Here is a 19,335-nt window from a genome sequence, read left to right on the forward strand (position 1 = left end):
CATTTAAAAGGTTTATGGTGGTGGCATTTGAGGACAGAGCGCGACAAATGTTGTTATATAAATATAAAAGCTAGCTAACTAGCTATAACAAATAAACGTAACATTGTTGGTCGGGTCGTTTGTCAGTATTGAAATTTGATTAAACTCCAGTCATATCCCAAATGAAATAAGCACGATTGTTGTGTATAATTGTGGCAAAGCATGCTATGCCGATCTAGTATTTATACATCTAGCCTCCAGTATTGCGTCGCTTTGGGATTCAGGAAAGGGAATGCGGCTTTGTTTTCCTTCTGCTGACTGACAGCCAACGTCAGCTAGCTACGCTAGTTAGCTAACAAAGTTGTTCATTAAACTTTATTTGATATTAAAAGTGCACGAGGACAACTGAACATGGAGAGAGACTCAGGTAACTAGGCAAACTAAATTTCATATGGACCTTCTCAGCAAGTAAGTTAGTAAATGTAGCCAGTTGTCTAGCTAGACAAGGCAGGTAAACTTTCCTAATGCTAAAAAGCTATTCAGCCAACGTTAGCTAGCTAACGGTAGCTATGTAACTTTGAGCTAAAACTGAGCCAATTGTCGTTGTTATTGAAAGAAAACGTCCCTTACTCTTTGAGTTTTATGACATTAAATAGCAACAGTAACTTGATTGCTGAATATATGTTTTGATAGTTGTAACGTTAATTGTTGAGGTGTGGTTGTTGTAGTTTTTCCAAAAATACCTGTCTGTTGCAATGCTACACCACTTCCTGTGCATTCACAGCCAAATAGTTTAGTGAGTTCAACAGTATGATATCAATAGAGTGTATTGCATTCAATTACTGCTCTTTAAACCCCACATTTTACTCTCGCTTTATGAACTTTAACCCCCAGCCTCTTCCCCAAACACTTTTTTAAAAACCGTATTTCTCTCTTGACAGTGTTCCACAATGATCGTCTGGGAGCACCACGTAACCCACTACTGGACGAGCTCCCCAGCTACCAGTCTCTGCTGTACCGCAGAAAGCCCTCAGCCTCGGGCAGTACCAAGCGCCGTGGCAGCTCACGGACCAGGCTGGGCTCCTCCAGCAGTGGGAAATGGGGACAGACCACAGTGGCCAGACAGTATGAGGAAAAACACAGGACTCAGACCCTACAGAGACCAGTCAGGGAACTGCCCAAACCTATGGCGGAGAAACGCAGAGACAAGTCAGATCTCTAATATGTCTTCATGCAGTGTTATACTGGTGTAAAATGTTGCATTGTAATGATAATATGAAAAGGGTTGCACTGTGTAATACCATTTGTATACTATGTAACTGTATAAGTTACAGGACATCAGATATTTGTAGGTTTTTAACTGAGTCTTACTGTGTTGGAAGTAATTGGTTATCTGCCTTCATTGCCTTCACTCACTATAGGGGCCAGCAGTGCATAGTTATTGCTCTGCAGGCAGTGTTTCATTTTCTCGTATCTATTTGAGACATTACACGATTAGTGAAGTAATGCTCTCTAGGCCAATAACAGAGCACAACATTCACGACAAGTAGGCTACAATTTCATGAGCATAACGATTGGGGCTAGAGGTGGTTATGTTCATGGTGGACACTACTGTATATTGGGTTTCTTTGTCGACGCTCTCTTGGTGGATCCTGGTGTGGTGTTAGCATTCTTGAAAAATGCTTAGTATGTAAACATTGACTGACTGATTGCTTAATATATTGACTGATTGATCATCTGACAGGGACCAGCGTTTGGAGCAGGCCAAGGATCTGAGCAGTTGGAGCCAGTGGAGACAGAGCACCAGACGGACCCTGAGGAGGCTGAAGGAGGATGGGTTTGAGATGCTCAGCAACCTGGAGCTCTGGAGGGGAGACATCCATGTCATTGAGGGTAAGAGAGTGGATGCCAGTGACAAAACAACCTGTTACTCCAATTGACTTCTATTGACATTACTACATGATTTATGTCAAAGGCTTAGTTACACGAACAAAGCTCAAAATTAGATTTGTGAGGGACAACGGCAGAGTTTCCACAGAGATATGTAATATCGCTGATGAAAATTGGGCAATTAAAAGTTCTCTTGCTCACTTGTGTGTCTTCTGTTGGAAGCATTAAAAGATGAGTGCATTGATGTTGATCTCTTTAAGATCCTGGATGGTATCTAAATCACTCATCCTTTCCCTTCTCTGTGTCCCATCACAGGGATGTTTGGCACGGGGATCCTGTCCTACTTCTCCTTCCTGCGTTTCCTGGTGCTGCTCAACTTCGTCATGTTCCTGCTCATGTTCGGCTTCGTCATGCTGCCCATCATCACTGCCCCCCATGCCTCAGGAAACACCACCTTCAACCACGTAGATGGTAACACAGGCCTTTACGTGTTATAGAGTAAAGTGGACCATATTATACATGTAACTGTCAAGATAAAGGAAACACAGACCCTTTAAAACTGCCTATGCTCCCTTGAGACCCGTCTTTCAAAGTCACTTCTTCTAGCCAAGGGAGCAAAAATAATAAGCATTTTTATACATGACTCTAAGCATGATGGGATGTTAATTACTGAATTAACTCAGGAACCACACCTGCGTGGAAGCACCTGCTTTCAATAGACTTTGCATCCCTCATTTGCTGAAGTGTTTGCTTTATTTTGGCAGTTACATGTACATCACAGGAGGTTGGTGGCACTTTAATTGGGGAGAATGGGCTCGGGGCAATGGCTTGATCAGGATGTGTGTAATGGTATCAAATACATGGTTTCCATGTGTTTGGTGCCATTCCATTCGCTCAGTTCCAACTATTATTATGAGCCTTCCTCCCCTCAGCAGCCTCCACTGCTGTACATTAATTATATAGTATTTATGTACATTTACGTCATTTAGCAGACGCTCTTATCCAGAGCGACTTACAAATTGGTGCATTCACCTTATGATATCCAGTGGAACAACCACTTTACAATAGTACATCTATATCTTTTTTTTGGGGGGGGGTTAGAAGGATTACTATATCCTATCCCAGGTATTCCTTAAAGAGGTGGGGTTTCAGGTGTCTACGGAAGGTGGTGATTGACTCCGCTGTCCTGGCGTCGTGAGGGAGCTTGTTCCACCATTGGGGTGCCAGGTCAGCGAACAGTTTTGACTGGGCTGAGCGGGAACTGTGCTTCCGCAGAGGTAGGGGGGCCAGCAGGCCAGAGGTGGATGAACGCAGTGCCCTTGTTTGGGTGTAGGGCCTGATCAGAGCCTGAAGGTACGGAGGTGCCGTTCCCCTCACAGCTCCGTAGGCAAGCACCATGGTCTTGTTGCAGATGCGAGCTTCAACTGGAAGCCAGTGGAGTGTGCGGAGGAGCGGGGTGATGTGAGAGAACTTGGGAAGGTTGAACACCAGACGGGCTGCGGCGTTCTGGATGAGTTGTAGGGGTTTAATGGCACAGGCAGGGAGCCCCGCCAACAGGGAGTTGCAGTAATCCAGACGGGAGATGACAAGTGCCTGGATTAGGACCTGCGCCGCTTCCTGTGTAAGGCAGGGTCGTACTCTGCGAATGTTGTATAGCATGAACCTACAGGATCGGGTCACCGCCTTGATGTTAGCGGAGAACGACAGGGTGTTGTCCAGGGTCACGCCAAGGCTCTTAGCACTCTGGGAGGAGGACACAATGGAGTTGTCAACCATGATGGCGAGATCGTGGAACGGGCAGTCCTTCCCCGGGAGGAAGAGCAGCTCCGTCTTGCCGAGGTTCAGCTTGAGGTGGTGATCCGTCATCCACACTGATATGTCTGCCAGACATGCAGAGATGCGATTCGCCACCTGGTTATCAGAAGGGGGAAAGGAGAAGATTAATTGTGTCGTCTGCGTAGCAATGATAGGAGAGACCATGTGAGGATATGACAGAGCCAAGTGACTTGGCATATAGCGAGAATAGGAGAGGGCCTAGAACTGAGCGGATTCACGCCACGCCACCTGGTAGGAGCGACCTGTCAGGTAGGACGCAATCCAAGAGTGAGCCGTGCCGGAGATACCCAACTCGGAGAGGGTGGAGAGGAGGATCTGATGGTTCACAGTATCAAAGGCAGCAGATAGGTCTAGAAGGATGAGAGCAGAGGAGAGAGAGTTAGCTTTAGCAGTGCGGAGAGCCTCCGTGACACAGAGAAGAGCAGTCTCAGTTGAATGACCAGCCTTGAAACCTGACTGATTTGGATCGAGAAGGTCATTCTGAGAGAGATAGCAGGAGAGTTGGCCAAGGATGGCACGTTCAAGAGTTTTGGAGAGAAAAGAAAGAAGGGATACTGGTCTGTAGTTGTTGACATCGGAGGGATCGAGTGTAGGTTTTTTGAGAAGGGGTGCAACTCTCGCTCTCTTGAAGACGGAAGGGACGTAGCCAGCGGTCAAGGATGAGTTGATGAGCGGGGTGAGGTAAGGGAGAAGGTCTCCGGAAATGGTCTGGAGAAGAGAGGAGGGGATAGGGTCAAGCGGGCAGGTTGTTGGGCGGCCGGCCGTCACAAGACGCAAGATTTCATCTGGAGAGAGAGGGGAGAAAGAGGTCAAAGCATAGGGTAGGGCAATGTGAGCAGGACCAGCGGTGTCGTTTGACTTAACAAACGAGGATCGGATGTCGTCGACCTTCTTTTCAAAATGGTTGACGAAGTCATCCGCAGAGAGGGAGGAGGGTAGGGGGAGGAGGATTCAGGAGGGAGGAGAAGGTGGCAAAGAGCTTCCCAGGGTTAGAGGCAGATGCTTGGAAGTTAGAGTGGTAGAAAGTGGCTTTAGCAGCAGAAACAGAGGAGGAAAATGTAGAGAGGAGGGAGTGAAAAGATGCCAGGTCCGCAGGGAGGCTAGTTTTCCTCCATTTCCGCTCGGCTGCCCGGAGCCCTGTTCTGTGAGCTTGCAATGAGTCGTCAAGCCACGGAGCAGGAGGGGAGGACCGAGCCGGCCTGGAGGATAGGGGACATAGAGAGTCAAAGGATGCAGAAAGGGAGGAGAGGAGGGTTGAGGAGGCAGAATCAGGAGATTGGTTGGAGAAGGATTGAGCAGAGGGAAGAGATGATAGGATGGAAGAGGAGAGAGTAGCAGGAGAGAGAGAGCGAAGGTTGCGACGGCGCTATACCATCTGAGTAAGGGCAGAGTGAGTAGTGCTGGAGGAGAGCGAGAGGGAAAAGGATACAAGGTAGTGGTCGGAGACTTGGAGGGGAGTTGCAGTGAGATTAGTAGAAGAACAGCATCTAGTGAAGATGAGGTCAAGCGCATTCCCTGCCTTGTGAGTAGGGGGGGACGGTGAGAGGGTGAGGTCAAAAGAGGAGAGGAGTGGAAAGAAGGAGGCAGAGAGAAATGAGTCAAAGGTAGACGTAGGGAGGTTAAAGTCACCCAGAACTGTGAGGGGTGAGCCATCCTCAGGAAAGGAACTTATCAAGGCGTCAAGCTCATTGATGAACTCTCCAAGGGAACCTGGAGGGCGATAAATGGTAAGGATGTTAAGCTTGAATGGGCTAGTGATTGTGACAGCATGGAATTCAAATGAGGAGATAGACAGATGGGTCAGGGGAGAAAGAGAGAATGTCCACTTGGGAGAGATGAGGATTCCAGTGCCACCACCCCGCTGACCAGATGCTCTCGGGTGTGCGAGAACACGTGGTCGGACGAGGAGAGAGCAGTTGGAGTAGCAGTGTTATCTGTGGTAATCCATGTTTCCGTCAGCGCCAAGAAGTCGAGGGACTGGAGGGTAGCATAGGCTGAGATGAACTCTGCCTTGTTGGCCGCAGACCGGCCAACTGTAGGTCAGTAAGGGATTAACACCACATTCAACCATGTTGTCATGAAGGTTCAGTTAGAGAGGAGAGATATGGGGTATGTAGTCAGTAACTGTTCTGCGACATCAAGAGCATCAGTCATCTTTACAGTAGATTATGAATGTTCTATTGTTAATCTCATCTCTGATAGATAGATATATATTTTATTTAATTTTTTATTTTTTTTATTCATTGTTAATGTTATTGAACTTCTAGATAGATGTCTTACCAATATTATATTGTTGCTTTTGTTGTGAACCACAGGTTTCGAGTGCAGTAACTACCCCAGCACCTCTCGCCGTGGCCTGGTGGTTTTCCACCAGCACATCACAGACCTCCTCTCAGGGGCGGTACGGACTTCCCTCCTCATATACCACGCCCTCTTATTAATTTAATTCAGTCACTCGTTATACGCCTGCATAGCACTGTAGTTTATGTTCTGGGACTGAGAATGACTCCCATGTTTGTTTGACATCTTAAAGGGCTTTCTGGAGCAGACCTACCTCTTCTATGGTTACTACAAGGTAGAGACCATTCACTTCCCTAAGTTCACCTACAACCTGCCTCTGGCCTACCTGCTGGTCACCATAGCCTACCTCTTCCTCAGTCTCATATGGATAGTCAAAAGGTAAAAAAGTGCCCTATCTTACTGTATTCAGACTAGTCAATTATACTAGTCTTTTGGATAAACCGGTCCTCAAAAGGCATATCTTCTCAAACATGCACATGCTGTCCAATTGTTTTTCATGGTCATGCAAGTCATATACTGTTATAGAAATACTTACGTTTTTTTAGCAATTTCCAAATCTGCATTTCTCATCATTCCCCAAAGGTCTGCAACTGGCTTTAAGCGTAAACTGGTGCAGGACGAGGATCGCTTCCAGAGCTTCTGCAACAAGATCTTTGCCGGCTGGGACTTCTGTATCGTCAACGACAGCGCAGCCAGGCTCAAGAGGAGCAGTCTTCTTTATGAACTGAAGGTGAGGTGTCAGTAGTCAGTCAATAGTATAGGTTGACTCAAAACAACAGGGAGAAATGTGATTCAACATTATTGACAAAGTGAATTGAAGTCCTCAGTTCACACATTCCAGTTAGAACCATATAATGTAACAGAACTGGTTCTCTTCTGTTTACCACTCACTTTTCACTGACTTTCAGAAGGAGCTGTGTTTATTTGTTTATTAATATATACAGTATAAGTGCTTATAACTGCATATAATGGAGATCCTATATTAATTCCTCTGTCCTTTCTATGTCAACAGACTGATCTGGAAGAGGAACGAATTAAGCAGAAGATAGCAGACAGGACACGAAAGGAGAAGTGTAGGATCTACGTGATCCGACTGATCCTGAATCTGTTTGTGATCGCTGTACTGGCTGCCTGCTTCTACTCCATCTACATAGCCACCAACTTCTCCCAGAAAGCACAGATGACTAAGGTAACTAGGCAAATCAGTTAAGAACATATTCTTATTTACAATGACGTTTGGCCTACCCCGGCCAAACCTGGACGACGCTGGGCCAATTGTGCGCCGCCCTATGGGACTCCCAATCACGGCCAGATGGGATACAGCCTGGATTCGAACCAGGGTCTGTAGTGATGCCTCTAGCACTGAGATGCAGTGCCTTAGACCGCTATACCACCTGGGAACCCCATGTAGTGGAGGATTCTTTTTAAATCACATTGTGATAAACCTTTAAACAGCAATGTTAGTTTAGTTTAATTTCATGTGTACTATGGAAACTTAAAGCTGAATTGCAGTAGCACATACAAGAAAACAAATGTAAATCAATGATCAACATGAAGGGAGTTGAAGCATGAATTGAGGAGGAGCATCTTGGTCACAGCCAGGGAGGATAGTTGGTCAGAGAGTCGGTCAGAGACAGGTCTGCAGTCTCCTCAGCACACCTTGCTGTCCCTGATGTCCTCAGCCTCTCCTTATGGACTCTGTAGGTAGCTGGTCAATAGACATATGCTTATTTTAGATCTGCTACATATGTCTAAGTTTAGCACAGGTGTGTCAAATATACGGCACACGGGTGGTCTGAGTAAAAACTGAAAAATATAATTTTATTATAATAGTTTTCTCCCCGGGGAAAAAAATGATCTTAATCGCCATTGAAATGACTAAAACCAAATCTAAACTGTAGAATTGATAATGGACCTACATTTCTAGTGTCGTCACTCTTTCCAGCATCCTAAAAGTCATTGAAATGAAAACTAGACAGTCAGGGAGCATTGATGAGACCGAATGCGGCCCGCGGGGAAAAATTAGTTTGACACCCCTGGTTTAGCACAATTTATTTAACTACGCAAGTCAGTTAAGAGCAAATTCTTATTTACAATGACAGCCTAACCCAGACGACGCTGGGCCAGTTGTGCGCCGTCCTATGGGACTCCCAATCACGGCCGGTTGGGATACAGCCCAGGATCGAACTAGGGTCTGTAGTGACGCCTGTAGCACTGAGATGCAATGCCTTAGACTGCTGGCCACTTGGGAGCACAATGGTTGTTTTGTTTTTTTAAACGTTTATCGATTTGACAAAAAACACAAACATCAACACAGAACGACACTGACACGTTCAACAATTTCAAAGGTTGAGGGATGAGCACAATGGTTGTTCTATTGAAATGAATGCTCTCTTCCTCAGTACTGTATACCTAATGGCATGTGCCTTTTCTGTTTTACTTCAAACACGCATTGTCATAATAGGTGAACTTCATCCTGGACCTGATCTATGAGTATCTGCCTTCCATCGTCATCACCCTGGCCAACTTCATCACCCCCCTCATCTTCTCCCTCATCATCCAGTTTGAAGACTACTCCCCCGCCTTCGAGATCCGCTTCACTCTCATGAGGTAAACAACAGGGCTGGGGTTGTTTTTATTTCTATTCAGTCGATACATTTTTCAGTTTACTTCCTGAATTGATATGAAATTTACCCCAACCCTGGCAACCAAGCACTTTCTTCTGTGAAAATCAATGAATGATGCTGTTGATGTTTCTGTTTGCATACTGATGTAGCACCCTGGTATGGATGAATAGATTTTTGCATACTAACACCAATGTCATTTCTTTATAATGTCATAATCTTTCCACAGGTGTGTGTTCATGCGCCTGACCAGTATCTGTGTGCTTCTCGTCTCCCTCTGGGGTCAGATCACTTCTTGCCAGGAAGGCAACTGTGTCTGCGGGTACAACCACATCCTCTACCCGGTGAGTGGAGGTCAAAGGTCACCGTAGATATACAAAACCAGTCAAGTTTGGACACACCTACTCATTCCAGGGTTTTTCTTTATTTTTACTATTTTCTACATTGTAGAATAATAGTAAAGACATCAAAATTATGAAATAACAAATAAGCAATCATGTAGTAACCAAAAAAGTGTTAAACAAATCAAAATATATTTTAGATACTTCAAAGTAGCCACCCTTTGCCTTGACAGATTTGCATTTTCTTGGCATTATCTCAACCAGCTTCACCTGGAATGCTTTTCCAACAGTCTTGAAGAAGTTCCCACATATGCTGAGCACTTGTTGGCTGCTTTTCCTTCACTCTGTGGTCCAACTCATCCCAAACCGTAATTGTCTTTAGGCCAGCTGTTTTAAGTCAAGACTCTTGTGTTTTTAATGTAAAATGTTTTTGTTGTACTGTATGTGTGTTTATAGTTTTGTTTAATGTTGTGTTAGTGTATGTAAGTTGTTTTGTATGAAACGTTGTTCCCCCTGCTGCTATTGGACCAGGTCTCTCTTGGAAAAGAGATGTTATCTCAATGAGAAAAACCTGTATAAATAAAGGTAAAAAAATGTTTCTTTTTTAAGTAAAAAATTGGGTTGAGGTTGGGTGATTGTGGAGGCCAGGTCATCTGATGCAGCACTCCATCACTCTCCATCTTGGTCAAATCGCTCTCCTTCTTGGTCAAATAGCCCTTACACAACCTGGAGGTGTGTTAGGTCATTGTCCTGTTGAAAAACAAATGATAGTCCCACTAAGCGCAAACCAGATGGGTGGCGTATCGCTGCAGAATGCTGTGGTAACCATGCTGGTTAAGGGTGTCTTGAATTCTAAATAAATCACCAACAGTGTCACCAGCAAAGCACTATCACACCACCTCCTCCATGCTTCACGGTGGGAACCACACATGCAGAGATCATCCATTCACCTACTCTGCATCTCACAGAAACACGGCAGTTGGAATCAAAGATCTCAAATTTGGACTCATCAGACCAAAGGACAGATTTCCACTGGTCTAATGTCCATTGCTCGTGTTTCAAGCAAGTCTCTTCTTCTTATTGGTGTCCTTTAGTAGTGGTTTCTTTGCAGCAATTCGACCATGAAGGCCTTATTCACGCAGTCTCCTCTGAACAGTTAATGTTGAGATGCGTCTGTTACTTGAACTCTGTGAAACATTTATTTGGGCTGCAATTTCTGAGAATGGTAACTCGAATGAACTCTGGTTCTTCCTTTCCCGTGGCGGTCCTCATGAGAGCCAGTTTCATCATACCGCTTGATGTTTTTTGCGACTGCACTTGAAGAAACGTTCAAAGTTCTTGAAAGGTTCCGTATTGACTGACCTTAGACTGTCGTTTCTCTTTGCTTATTTGAGCTGTTCTTGCCATAATATGGACTTGGTCTTTTACCAAATAGGGCTATCTTCTGTATACCACCGCTACCTTGTCACAACACAACTGATTCTCTCAAACGCATTAAGAAGGAAAGAAATTCCACAAATTAACTTTTAACAAGGCACACCTGTTAATTGAAATGCATTCCAGGTGACTACCTCATGAAGTTGGTTGAGAGAATGCCAAGAGTGTGCAAAGCTGTCATCAAGGCAAAGGGTGGCTACTTTGAAGAAACTCAAATATAAAATATTTTGATTTGTTTAACACTTTTTTGGTTACTACATGATTCCATACGTGTTATTTCATTGTTTTGATGTTTTCACTATTACTCTACAATGTAGAAAATAGTAAAAATAAAGAAAAGCCCTGGAATGACTAGGTGTGTCCAAACTTTTGACTGGTACTGTACATATTGATATTGGACGTTACTATGATCTCATATGATTCTGCCTCTGCCTATAGTGTTGGGAGTCTCGCGTGGGCCAGGAGATGTACAAACTCATGATCTTCGATTTCATCATCATTGGTGCCGTCACTGTCTTTGTGGAGTTCCCTAGGAAGTAAGTCATCTTTTCTCTTCTCTCCTCTTCTCTCCTCTCCTCTTCTCTTCTGATGGTTCTCTCCCTCCTCCCTCCCCCTAGACTTATAGTGGACTACTGTGACTGCGGCTTGGCCAAATGGTGGGGCCAGCAGGAGTTTGCCATCCCCCAGAACGTCCTGGAGATTGTGTATGGCCAGACCATCTGCTGGATCGGGACGTTCTACTGCCCCCTGCTGCCCGCCATCTGCACCATCAAGTACTTCATCATCTTCTACATCAAAAAGGTAGCATACCATAGAAATACTAGACCGTATCAATGTACTGTGATAGATGGGCCGGTGGACATAATTGTAGTTCTATGTAATACAGTACAGTAAAAGCATCAGGAAGGTACTTGATATGAATGACTGTTGGTGTTTTTAGTTGTAGTGTATGGTTTAAGCTGGGTCTAAAGGTCTGGTTACATACTGTAGGTAACCGTGGTTCCCTGATTGAGTTAAATTAGACATACTGTACCACATAGGTAATAGTATAGGTCAGGATATTTCCTTATCCTAATTCCTACCGCCAATTGATAGAGAAAAGGAATATCCCATACCTGTGTGTATTATGTTGACTGAAACGACTGAAAGGGAATTCTCACCCACAAATATGTTGATTAATGTATGTATTGTCTACCCTGCAGGTGACCCTGGTGAATAACTGCCGCCCGGCCACCCGTCCGTTCCGAGCCTCCAGCTCCAACTTCTTCTTCCTGGCTGTGCTGCTGATTGGCCTGGCACTGGCCTGTGTACCTGTCACCATTGGCATCGCACAGTGAGTACATGGCTGCAGTTAGCCTAGCATGCATGCATCTTTATTTCCATAGATAACCATCAATATGGCTAATTTCACTGAAACTCACCGTGCACCAATCTCATACCCTTTTCACACTGCTGAGCCTAACTGAGCCTAGCTTAGCTGTACTGCTGTACTGTTGCTGAAAGTGGGCTGGAAAGGAAAATATTTGAGTCAGCACAGTACTGTTTGGCTTGGCACCATAGTGTGAAAATAGTATCAGTCTGCTCCTAGATCAGTTGTTGGGGACATAAACTAACCCTCCCATTTCTCCCTTATCAGGATCAGCTGTTCCCAGGCCTGTGGTCCCTTCATTAACTACACCACATCCTGGGAGGTGGTCCCCCGGACGGTGTCCCAGCTGCCTGCAGGAGCACGCACATTCCTCCTGGCCATCTCCTCTGAGGCCTTCGCCGTCTCCCTTTTTGTCATCACATGGTACGGGTTCCAGCCAATGATATCACTCCTGTCTACGGTTCATTGTCATTTGATATCCAGGCCGATAGATTGTGGTTTCAGCCAATCAATCAATAAAATGTATTTCTAAAACCCTCTTTTCATCAACACGCTGTCACAAAGTGCTATCAAAATTCTGCTTTGTTAACCCTTGTCTCTTTCCTCCCTCAGCCTGGCCATGTTTTATGTCATTGCTCTAGCTGGAGCGCACAAGCGAGTGATCAACCAACTGAGGGAACAGCTAGTCATGGTGAGTAGCTACAGTAACCAGTCTACATGGCTGCACAACTCTATACTGTACAGTAGCTTCATAGGACTTAGCTGTAGGGACAGGATTATTTTCCTGACCAGAATTTTTTTTAGGTCCTAGTTATCTGGCATAACACTGTTATAGGGCATAGGGTTAATTTAGGCACTAACCCTCCTCTTCTCCCTGTTCGGCCAGGATGGGCGAGACAAGCGTTTCCTGATCCAGAAGCTGTGTCAGGCCCAGAGGACCTGTGCTATTAGATCCACAGGTTCGGGATTCCAATCGCACTCCTCAGACAGAGTCAACCCCAGCTACCGCTCCAACTCTGGGGTCTTCCTGGTCCAGCCACCCCCGGACTCTGCTACTCATGTCTGAATTGCTAGGATTAGGCCCTTGAGTTTTACCTGACCAAAAATCTCAGGGCTCTTGATATTACTTGTAACTGGCTATCTAAACACTATTACTTGCAGACACTAAAGGGGCTGGTTTCCCAGACATATTAAGTCTAGACATGGACTATAAAATGCATGCTCAATGGAGAATCTCCATTAAAATAGCTTTTTAGTCCAGGACCAGGTTCGATCTGTGTCCAGGAAACCAGCCCTACCACTGGCAGACACTAGATTTGAGGAACACTATGCAACTGGGGGATTAACTTTGCCTATCAAGGCTCTTTGGTTTTGATCCAACGCATGTTGAGATCTGTGAAAGTTCAAACGTTTAACAAGCACTGTCTTACAATATTGGACCAATAGTTTGAACTCAAAGCTGGCAAAATAGCTATTTACTGCCTTTTGTGGAGAATATCTTGTCCTGTTTGTTGTTTACTATATGTAGCCTACCATAAACATTACTATATGTGATGTCATGATGATAATTCTACTGACTATTACCTTTTTCCTTCCAAGAAGGACTCTTATTATGACAATAACCACTATAAAGCTTTGATTTGCCCTTCTGAGTAAAGTAATTAAAAAAATTAAAAGCTGATCCCATATTGTTCCAATTGAACACCTATAAACACTAAACATTCTTCTTGCACTTTAAATGGGACCTTTCTTGTTTATCTTTTAAAGGTATACTGTATTGATTTGTGTGAATTTATATTCCTTAATCTCTTGTTTACTATTTCCATTAACTCCCTCTAAGTATTAACCTTTAATGACCATGACAAGCTACATGTGATTTAATATTTCAAAATGTATTTGAGATCTACTGTCCCAACTTCCGCTACATACCAAACTGAACTAATACTTTTTTACTGTACTCTGTCTCCACTGCCTGTGTTCCATAAAGGGGAAGTGTTGTTTTATCCATTGCAAACCTTTGTTTATGAGTGAACTGTTACATTTGAATCAACTAGTAAGATGTCATTTTGGCAAAAGTTTTATAATTCCAAAATCTGTGTGTTATTCATTGTTATAAAATTCAAGCCCTGAATGCTGATTGGCTGACAGCAGTGGTATATCAGGCATAATACCACGGGTTTGACAAACCATGTATTTTTACTGCTCTAATTACCTAGGTAAACAGTTTATAATAGCAATAAGGCACCTCGGGGGTTTGTGGTATATGGCCAACTCCGCTTTGCGTCGTGCTTAAGAACAGCCCTTAGCAGTGGTATATTGGCCATATACCACACCCCCCCGGGCCTTATATCTTATTGAATTGTGGCTGGAAAAGGAAAATAAATAATGCAAGTATTTAAAACGTATGTTATTTCTTGTCATACTTTGTGTGAATATAACTTGTTTAATTTGTTCAGTAGGGAAACCCAAAAGACAAGATTCTGTTCATATTTGAATAGGCACCCAACATTTTCAAAAGTACATTCTTAATCTATGTCACCTCCGCACCAGCAGGTGTCGACACCTCCAGAATAGCTAGCTACTGCTCCTTCAACAGCGCAGCGTAACGGAACCGGAGGCAGCGTGCATTGTCAATTCGGTTGTCCAGAAAAATCTTCTGGCGTAAACTCGGAATAACGGAACCGGCAGACATGGCAGTGTTCTGGATATTATTTGGAATCATCTGCTGCCAGTTTATTACAGTGTCAGCTGATGACATTGTGGTGGCCTGCGGAGGGTTCGTGAAATCCGACGTTGAAATCAACTACTCGCTGATCGAGGTGAGTGCAGAGACGGCCTACTACCTTAGTAGGCGGAGACAGACTATTGCTTGTGGTCTTGAGTGGTGAAATGACAGTTGAGTTTGAATGAAATAACATTAGCCCCAAGGTGGCTAGTAAGATGATCTAGCTAACTCTATGACTAGCCACACTAATCTCACGAGCCATCTCTGATCTATGTTGCTGGTTTCTCGTGCACAACCATGTCGAAATTCAGAACTTGTGAGCTAACTAGTTAACATAGCATTGTACTAACTAGCTATCCTTACAAAACGCATCAGAAACGCAATAACCTGCAGCTATTTAAAAAGTGCGTTTCACTGATTTTTAAGCCCTTTCTACATTTAAAACTCTGAGCGAATGGTAGTTTACGCACCGGCTAGCTAACGTTAGCTAGCATGCTAAAGTTAACCTAGCTAGTTGCCAGTCCACTTAAACCCCACTGTACTGACGAGGTATTGCACCATACACACATTTATAATAATAGGATTACTATTTAGTCAAATCATCTCAGACTGGACCACCCTCACCCTAATGACTGCCGGTGCAAGTCATTCACGTTAGCTAACTAGCGACTTGACTTCAAAAGCCTATAGTACTGTCCAGCATGCATTGCATGAAATCATGCTTTTGCCTTTTGGTTCTGTTTGTGCATTGCTAAATACATATCGTCTTTCTTGTCTCTCACAGATTAAAGTGTACACCAAACAAGGGTCTTTGAAGTATCAGACCGACTGTGCTCCCATCAATGGATACTTTATGATTCCCCTCTATGACAAGGTAATGAATGTATTGATCAGGGTAGGCAGGCGACCTCATTGTAAGGGCTGGAATGTAATAATAAATGGAACAAACGTGGCTTCCATACGTTTGATGTGTTTGATACCGTTTCATGTATTCCATTCCAGACATTACAATGAGCCCGTCCTATAGCTTCTCCCACCAGCCTCCTGTGGTATTGATACATATGAAAATGCAATAGTAGTATGGCATTGGTTTGTCTAAACATCAGACTGTTTTCCTGGTTACTTCATGGATATCAGTCTGACATAAGACGCAGTAGTCTACAAGACAGAATGTTGAATACAATTATATTTCATCGTACTTTACCAGTTATCCATGCTATTGGTCCTTGTGGCAGTATCAGGTGGAGATAGGGTAGCCACAGGAAAGTGCTGTTTACCTGCCTACATTTTAGAGACGAGAGAGGAGTCTTCCCCACTCTGATTCATAGAGGCAGTTCTGCTAATATTTGACTCTCTTATTTACAGGGAGACTTTGTGTTGAAGATTGAGCCTCCTCTTGGGTGGAGCTTTGGTAAGGAGAATTTCATGTGTATTTGTACCTTTTGTGTATTGCCAGCATTTCTGTAACATAACACTCTGTGTTTTTGCAGAGCCCACCAGTGTGGACCTCTATGTGGACGGGGTCAATGATATCTGCACCAAGGAGCAGGACATCAACTTTGTCTTCACTGGCTTCTCTGTCTCTGGAGCGGTGAGAGGAACTCTTCTTCAATAAGCCTTGGCCTAACCCTTGTGGGGATGGTGCTGGCTAAAATACATTTACATTTTAGTCATTTAGCAGATGCTTTTATCCAAAGCGACTTACTGGAGCAATTGGGGTTAAGTGTCTTGCTCAAGGGCACATCAACATATTTTTGTATCTAATCTGCCCGGGGATTCGAACCAGCGACCTTTCTGTTACTGGCCCAACGCGTTTAACTGCTAGACTACGTTCCACCCCCCCCCCCCCCCCCCAAAGACTCAATACATCACTATTTACTGACTAAACGGAATGGCACAGAGATCTGACACTTCTTTAAATGGTTGTTTAGTGTTAGTACTTACCAGATCTACAGTATGTGCATTTCTGAAATAATAGTTTACTTTGTTGTGGCGTTAATGTGTTGTGTATGTCCCAGGTGCTAAGTAAAGGCCAACTCCTCGGCCCAGCTGGGGTGGAGATCAGCCTGACCAGGGAGGGAACAGGAGAAAAGCTGCAGACTGTGCTCACTCAGCCTGGAGGAAAGTAAGGGACCGCTCCTCAATCTCTTAACAGCATTACTTTAAACTACAAGGCAATATAACTACCCCTTACAACACAAACAATCTCCCACACACACTGGCTTTTCTTTCAGTACTGACAACTCAAGCCATTCATATCAATGCTGATGTTTTTGTACACATCTGCTGTTGTTTTTGTATCAGGACAATATACGTGGGGGTGGTACAAGCACTAGGCTTCTAATACAGAATGTTTTTGGGTCATTTCACAGGTACACCTTCTCCAAAGTACTTCCTGGAAATTATGACGTCATTGCTTCTCATCCATCCTGGACCTTGGAGCAGGTGAGTTTCTTTCTGCATGGCTCATGATCTCAAGCCATCTCAATGTGCAGCTGTAGGTGTTATTGGCACAATTTTAGTTGGATGCAAATGGAAGTCAACAATCATATTGCACAAGTAATATAAGCAAGCAGAGTAAGAACATAAGTGATTACAGGTAGTGTAAACTATGCAAAAGAATTAGAGCAAAAACGTCCAAATGATTCACTATCATTTTGCGTTGTCTTTCCACAGAGCGCTACGTCAGTGCGTGTGTCCAGTGCCAATGCAGCGGCTGCAGAACATCTGGTGGTGGGAGGGTACGATGTCTCTGGGGAGGTCCGGAGTGATGGGGAGCCCATGAAAAAAGTCACCTTCCTCCTCTACTCTGCCACAGTGAAGAAGGAGGTCAAATATATTTGTATTGAATTGAATGGCAAATTCAAAGAGCGGTGGTGTCCAGTCCGCTGTATTTCTATACATATTGTGATACACTACAGTGATATTTTATCCTTAATGTTGGCTGTCTATGAAGCTGGGCATTTTACCTCATGAATGGTTAAATTATGATATAGTAACCCAGACGGATACATACCGTTTTTACCCAAAACGGGAATCTCAAGTTTCAAATATATGTAATACTTATCTTACATCCAGGTTGTATCACAACCGGTCGTGATTGGGAGTCCCATAGTGCGGCACACAATTAGCCCAGCGGCGTCCGGTGTAGGCCGTCATTGTAAATAAGAATTTGTTCTTAACTGACTTGCCTAGTTAAATAAAATTCCCTGTAATATGTGTATTTGTTGTGTTTCCCAGGACATCAGTGGCTGTAACACAGCCCCAGTGGATGGAGCCGAGTCTGGAGATGACTCCCTGGTCTACCTGTGTAGCGCCCTGTCCCAAGAGGACGGCGTCTTCTCCTTCCCCTCACTGGCCAGCGGAGATTACACTGTGGTAAGATGGCCGCCACAACACACCCGTGTTGTTCACACTGCACTTATCCCATGGCAAATTAGCCCTGGGCTAAGAAAATGCTCTGTGAAAAGGCCTTTTGAAGACTACGTATTCAGCACATATCACTCCCAGTTAATGTGTGTTGCTGAAATAGCACAGTTGGTGTTCTTATGCTGTCTTTAATGTGTAAAATATCCTTGAGATCTAGAAGGCTCTGTACAAAAATCTGGAAGGCTCTCTACAACAATCTGGAGGGCTCTATACAGGCTCTATACAAAAATAATGTATTATGTACTTTGTCTGGTTTCATTTTGGACTAATTTGTCTGTTTCAGATTCCCTTCTACAGGGGAGAGAGGATCACATTTGACGTGGCGCCTTCCAGAATGGACTTCAGGGTGGAGCACAACAGCTTGAAGCTGGAGGTAAGTTTACAGTGCTCCAGCTTCCTGCTTGGCTGTTACTTATGGGTTAAAATCGTACAGCATTGGCCTTTGTGTCACGTGATAAACAGGGGTTATGGTACTGTACATGACCCTGGAGGTTTTGTGTTTTTCTCTCTCTGTAGCCCATCTTCCGTGTCATGGGTTTCTCTGTGACCGGCAGGGTTCTCAACAGCCTGGAGGGGGACGGGGTACCCGACGCCATGGTAACCCTCAACAACCAGATCAAAGGTAACCATAGTGACATCCACCACCCATTTCTCGTCTATTATCTGTGTTCAAATTCGGAGGAGAAATATCAGCGATAGCGTTGTTTGATTAACGTGGAGACATACTATGTCCATTTGCGTTGGGATTGTCCTTCTGTCGAACCCTTTCTTTCTCCCTTTTCCTCCCTCTCTCTTTCTTCCCCTCTAACAGTTCTGACCAAAGAGGACGGCTCCTACCGCCTGGAGAATATGACCACCGGTACCTACACCCTCCGCACGCACAAGGACCTCATGTTTTTTGAGCCAATCACGGTGAAGATAGCTCCCAACACGCCTCAACTCCCTGACATCATCACTGCTGGGTGAGTTTCGACTTTCAATGTGTCCTATTGATGGCTCCATCTATAATCATAACATACATCTGACTAAACAGCTACGTAGTTGTTCTGTTGAAGCGTTATAAATGATAAATGTCATGCTCATCCCCCCTCTCCAGGTTCAGCGTGTGTGGTCAGATCGCTATCACCCGTCTGCCAGAGGGCCTGAAGCAGCAGGGGCGTTACAAGGTGACCCTCACTCCCCTGGGACAGAACACCGCCACCCGCACCACCGACTCAGACCAGCAGGGGGCCTTCTGCTTCCATGCCAAACCTGGAGACTACAGTGTTACCGTACGTTACAGAAATACAGCTTGTTCTGACTATGAGATGAATTGTCTGTATTTTGGTGGCTTTGGTTGTATCGAGCGAAGTTGCCCTTAGGCCCTTATCTAGGATCAGCTTACCTGCTCTGAATCATATCCCT

The 19,335-nt window shown here is 44.4% G+C and overlaps 1 protein-coding gene across 1 annotated transcript in view; it reads left to right on the plus strand.

The window, feature by feature from the left end:
* The first annotated feature begins 256 nt into the window (after positions 1 to 256).
* The window catches only part of LOC115147274 (nodal modulator 1-like), a 33,774-nt gene continuing 14,695 nt past the window's right edge, over positions 257 to 19,335 (plus strand). Inside the window, 29 exon segments of the mRNA XM_029689423.1 lie at positions 257 to 406; positions 921 to 1,188; positions 1,724 to 1,872; positions 2,185 to 2,340; positions 6,021 to 6,106; positions 6,239 to 6,384; positions 6,589 to 6,736; positions 7,019 to 7,195; positions 8,471 to 8,616; positions 8,860 to 8,974; positions 10,847 to 10,944; positions 11,026 to 11,209; positions 11,611 to 11,741; positions 12,045 to 12,200; positions 12,390 to 12,468; positions 12,664 to 12,837; positions 14,379 to 14,435; positions 14,438 to 14,596; positions 15,287 to 15,376; positions 15,868 to 15,913; positions 15,993 to 16,093; positions 16,521 to 16,627; positions 16,875 to 16,947; positions 17,179 to 17,331; positions 17,743 to 17,880; positions 18,215 to 18,304; positions 18,448 to 18,553; positions 18,743 to 18,893; positions 19,028 to 19,202. Coding sequence (XP_029545283.1) covers positions 391 to 406; positions 921 to 1,188; positions 1,724 to 1,872; positions 2,185 to 2,340; positions 6,021 to 6,106; positions 6,239 to 6,384; positions 6,589 to 6,736; positions 7,019 to 7,195; positions 8,471 to 8,616; positions 8,860 to 8,974; positions 10,847 to 10,944; positions 11,026 to 11,209; positions 11,611 to 11,741; positions 12,045 to 12,200; positions 12,390 to 12,468; positions 12,664 to 12,837; positions 14,379 to 14,435; positions 14,438 to 14,596; positions 15,287 to 15,376; positions 15,868 to 15,913; positions 15,993 to 16,093; positions 16,521 to 16,627; positions 16,875 to 16,947; positions 17,179 to 17,331; positions 17,743 to 17,880; positions 18,215 to 18,304; positions 18,448 to 18,553; positions 18,743 to 18,893; positions 19,028 to 19,202 — 3,675 coding nt within the window. The 5' untranslated portion in view covers positions 257 to 390.

The sequence above is a fragment of the Salmo trutta genome, chromosome 14, assembly GCF_901001165.1.
Source record: "Salmo trutta chromosome 14, fSalTru1.1, whole genome shotgun sequence".
Classification (NCBI taxonomy): Eukaryota; Metazoa; Chordata; class Actinopteri; order Salmoniformes; family Salmonidae; genus Salmo; species Salmo trutta.